Raw genomic sequence first — 4,439 nt, 5'->3', positions numbered from 1 at the left:
CATGGCTGTTACCCTTGGGTTTATCCTGGTTGAAAGAACTGTCAGTTTGAATAAAAAAATGCTGTCGAGTCTATAAGGGAATAAAAAAGAAAATGCCAAAAGCAGAAAATGACAGTTGTGCCAGCTCGGGCCCCACGTGTGCACCCAGCGGCCTGAGCAGCATCTAGAAAAGCCCCCGAGGTGCTGGAGAGGCGGAATTGTGGGAGCGTGGTTGTGATGGTGGCTTGTTGTTCAGTGTTGTTGCTCATGGTTGTGGGGCGGGGCAGAAACCGCCTCTTCATTAGCAGGAGTCAGGGTTTTTTTGGCCTTGGAGCCAAAGTCTAATAACATCATGGACCAGAGCCACTATTAAACTGGAGCCCTGGCTTATATTAGCTGTATCTTGTTTTCCATTAATCCCATATTAAAGCCAGCTTCCCTCCCCCGCAAGCCGTCATTTGTTCTCCCTAACGTTTTTAGAGATTTTTTTTTTTCTCTTCTGCCCTGTTAATTATTTTTCCATTCCCCGTCACCCACGAACTCTTTCCTGCGAGGGGTGCAGCGGTGGGTCGGAGGCCACCACCTCCCCACCCCACCCTGTGCCTCTCCCCAGGGGTTGTGGGTTGGCGTCCGGTGGCCAAGCCAGGACCTGGGAGGTCCGTGCCTGGCCCTGGAGCTGGACCACGCGCCCTTGTCTCGCCCCACCATGGGGGTCCCCTGCTCCTGCTCCATCGCCTCTCCCTGGGCTCAGCCCTGCGGTCACAGAGCAGTAATGGGGTCCGTGGGGAGGCCGGGTTCTGGCATTTGTGTGTGGTCTGAAATCACATCAGGAGTCAGTGGTGGGGCTGGTATCAAACCCATGAGGCTTGAGTTGTGTGTGGCTTAGGTGTGGCTTTTCTGGTCTGGGTTTTAAAGAGTGGACAAACCTCCAGCAGAGAGAAGGTTGGTCCAACTCCAGCTGGGCATGGCTGAGCTCTTAGACCCAGCTCAGTGATGGGGTTCAGCCTGGGCACCTCTCACAGGCTCTGTCCCCAGGCACTGTGTGCGTGGTGCCCAGGTGGCCCATCTTCTCCCGTGGATGGGTGCCCAGTCTCATCCTGCTGGGTTTAGGCTGCTCTGGGCTTATTCTCAAGCTCTGAACCATGGACGGTTGGGCACTTTAAGAGCAGAAGACCATCTGAGCTGCCAAATCCCCCAGCTGCCTGGGGAGGAGGGGAGAGGAAAGGCTCTTTGCATCCAAAAGGGCTCCAGAAGCCCAGGACAGCTGCTGGGGATGAGATTTACCCCAGAGCCCAGCTGTCTGGGGTCTGCCTTGCAGAGTGAGCCAGCCCTTGGTACTGCTACAAAAGGGGCTTTCAGTCTAAACGCCTCCAAGAAGAGCCAGGAGACAAAGTAGAAGGATTAGGGAGGGCTCTGGCTCCTTCTCCCCTGGTGTCAGCAGGGATGTGCAGCCCAGAGTTGCTGCCAGAGCCTGTGTCCCCTTCCTGGTCGTCTCCATCCTCCTCCATCGCCATGACGCAGGGTTGTCCTGGGCTGCTCTCGTGCAGGACCCCATTTCAGGGCAGTCCTCCCCGTGGTCCTTCACCACCCCCCTGGGATGCTGGGTGGGTGGATGGCATCTCTCCTTGTTGCTGAAGGAAGCACATGGGGGAGTTTGGGGAAGGCTGCATGGGGAACTTAAGGGAATGGGTGCAGGCACGTTGGCGATGCTCCCCATCAGCTTGTCTGGCCCCACCACAACCCCCCAAGTGAGAACGTTGGGTCCCTGATGCCTGCAGCAGAGGCCACATGCGGTGTGACATCCTGCTGCCTCTCGCTGCTCCCAGGGTTTGGGGCGCCCCAGAGATGCTCCTGTGGCGCTGGACGCCCCTCGATCTCATTGCTTGGCGGCTCTCCAGCACAAACAGCTGAGCTGGGGACGCAGGCAGCTGCCTCCAGCTGCCCTCAGCCCTGTGCTGGGACTTGCCTTCCCCCAGCTGCCGGAGCTCAGCCACCTTGCCCTTAACCCCTCGTCCCGCTGCCGAAGGTATGCAGGAGAGCGTGTTGTGCAGGAAGAGGCCGGTCGGAGGAGCAGGGCAATCGCCCAGAGCTTGGCAGTTCAGAGCAAACCACAAAGGAAAGGAGTAATTATAGCACTGAACTTCGTTAGGGCGGCGTGGCTGGTGGTGGGGCTGAGCCTGCTCCGGAGCCGTGGTTCTCAAGGTGGGAGGAAGGCAGAAGGTGTCTTCATGGGGCAGAAGAGCAAAAAATATTCCTCCCCATCCCTGTTCTCCCTCTCCGAGTCCTCACACTCTCCTGCCTGCCGTGGAGAGCATTGGCTGCTCTTCTGCGGGTTTGACGTTGGGTTGGGCCGTTGGTGACAGGGACATGGGACATGGATGCACAGCACGGGGGTGATGTACCACTGTGTCAGCATCCTGGGCAAAGCTGGACTTTGTGTCCCCAGGGTGGCTGGTGCTCCCCAGCTGGGACAAGGAAATGTGGTGGGATGACGGGGCGATGTGGATTGCTATCGTTGGAGTCACCCAGAGAAATCTGAGCAGGGCTGTGCTGTGGGTGCAGGCAAGGGGAGAACACGCAAAGGGCAGAAAGAGGCACAAACAATTAAAAATAAACATTAAAAAAAAGGTGAAGGGAAGTGCTGTGTCTGAACCTGCAGCCTCGGATGCCGCAAGAGTCTATTTTCACTGCATAGGACTAACCAAATCTTACCATACCTGAATATGACCGCCCGTGGGTGGTGATAACCTCTCCCGAGCTCCCGCCGTGGGCAGGGTTCACTCCGGCCCCGAGGCACTGACCCTTGCTGGTGTTTCAGCCGGTGGGGTGCTGGCTTGCTCAGCACCCATCACCTCCTGCTTCTGACCCTCTTCTTCCTCCCTGGCTGGTTGGGGAGCAGTGGCTTTGCCTGGGGTGCCCCCCATGGCCCTGGGCAGGGGGACAGTCCCGCTGGTCTCCTTTGCACTACGGGTGAGTGGTGCTGCCCCAGAGATGAAAGGGGAACCATTGTGGGAGCAGCAATACTTCATCCAGAGACATCTGCCGGCCCTTCGCTAAGGAGGGGCCCTGAGGGCTCTTCCTGAGCTGGATACAGGACAGGTGAATCCTCGGCAAGAGCTGTGTTGCGTCCATCGTGGCTGATCCTGCCGTGTCCTCGTGCCACAGCATCCCCTGCCACCGGTGCCTCTTGTTGCTGACACTGGTGTTGTGCACGCGTGGTTGAACATCTTGCTCTTCTGTTACTCTTCGTGCCTTGCCATGCACTGGTGGTTGAGGTCAGCAGGGGTGGAGGAAGACATTGCTGGTCCCAGAAAAGTTTCTGGGATTTTTCCCTTTTCCACTTCGAGTTAATGCTCTGTCTCTGCGCTCCCCAAATCTGAACCTGTTTGTATTTGGGGTGATAGCTCAGTTCGGGGACCTCAGGTGATGGCTTAGAAGCAATCCCAGATGAGAAGTGAAAGCCGGTTTGATCTCATGATCCTTTTTTCTCTGCACAAGCTGCTGTGATCACATTGCCCAGGGTCCCCGGGGCCAGCACGCTGCCAGCAAGGCAAGCTCTGCACCACGGCTCTGCTGCCTGCTCCTGCCCTCACCCGTTTGCCTGCTCCTGGCAACTGCCGGGGCCACAGTTCTCCTCCTCTGTGGTCCTTTCTTGCAAGGATGCTCTGGAGCTTGTTCAGGTAAATCAAGGCAGGCACAATGAGTAACGGGAATGTCCATCTAAACCAGGGACTTGACCTTCCTCTGCAGTAGCCATGTCCCACCATGGGGATGTGCAGAATGGTCTGAACCGTCTCTTTCAGCTTTTTGGAGTCTGTGTCCCAGCACTGCCTGGTGCCCCCCTTTGCGACAGCCATGCAGGGTGCCAGGCGCCTCTTGAAAAGCAGCAGCATCCCCCCTCCTGTTTTGCTGCAGAACAAGCAGGATGACATCAGGAGAATGGAACAATTCAACTCTTTCACTCTTTTTTCCAGCCTTGGACCCCTGTGGAAAGCTTTTTCTTTAGAACTTGCTATTTTAGAGGCTCCCTTAGAGTGGAGCTAAAATTAAAAAAAAAATTAAAATACCAAAAAAAAATAAGAAAGCTTCCTGATCCACTAAGCTCCTTGCAAAGGCCGTATCAGAAAACCAGGGACCCATTGCTGGGGAAGCCACGGTGGGGGCCACAGCCCAGTGCCCCCCCAGCCAGCCTCAAGCCTCTGTCCTGCTGTGGACACCCCAGGATGGAGAAGCAAAGCCACCCGAGCCTTGGGGTGACATTTCTTCTGTGCTGTCCTGCACGGGTGACGCCGAGCGTGGGGCTGGGCTGCCGTGCTGGAGCTGGGGGTTGGAGGGATTTGGACAACTCTTAACACAGCGATGCTCCCCGCGATGGAGAGGCCAGGGCTGAGCGGAGACGCACTGAGTAATCATTTCCAGCTCCCCGAGCTGCGCTGCAATTCAGCTGTACAAAGAGATTA

The 4,439-nt window shown here is 56.7% G+C and overlaps 1 protein-coding gene across 1 annotated transcript in view; it reads left to right on the top strand.

Annotated features, from left to right (window-relative positions):
• The window catches only part of LOC104467433 (septin-9-like), a gene marked incomplete at its 5' end in the record, with an annotated part of 1,572 nt that extends 820 nt beyond the window's left edge, over positions 1–752 (top strand). The window contains 1 exon segment of the mRNA XM_010081206.1: positions 695–752. Coding sequence (XP_010079508.1) covers positions 695–752 — 58 coding nt within the window.
• Between the last annotated feature and the right edge of the window lie 3,687 nt (positions 753–4,439).

This window comes from Pterocles gutturalis, unplaced genomic scaffold (genome assembly GCF_000699245.1).
Source record: "Pterocles gutturalis isolate BGI_N339 unplaced genomic scaffold, ASM69924v1 scaffold13189, whole genome shotgun sequence".
NCBI classification, from domain to species: domain Eukaryota; kingdom Metazoa; phylum Chordata; class Aves; order Pterocliformes; family Pteroclidae; genus Pterocles; species Pterocles gutturalis.
Note: the sequence above shows the minus strand (reverse complement) of the source record. Positions and strands in the feature narration are given on the sequence as shown.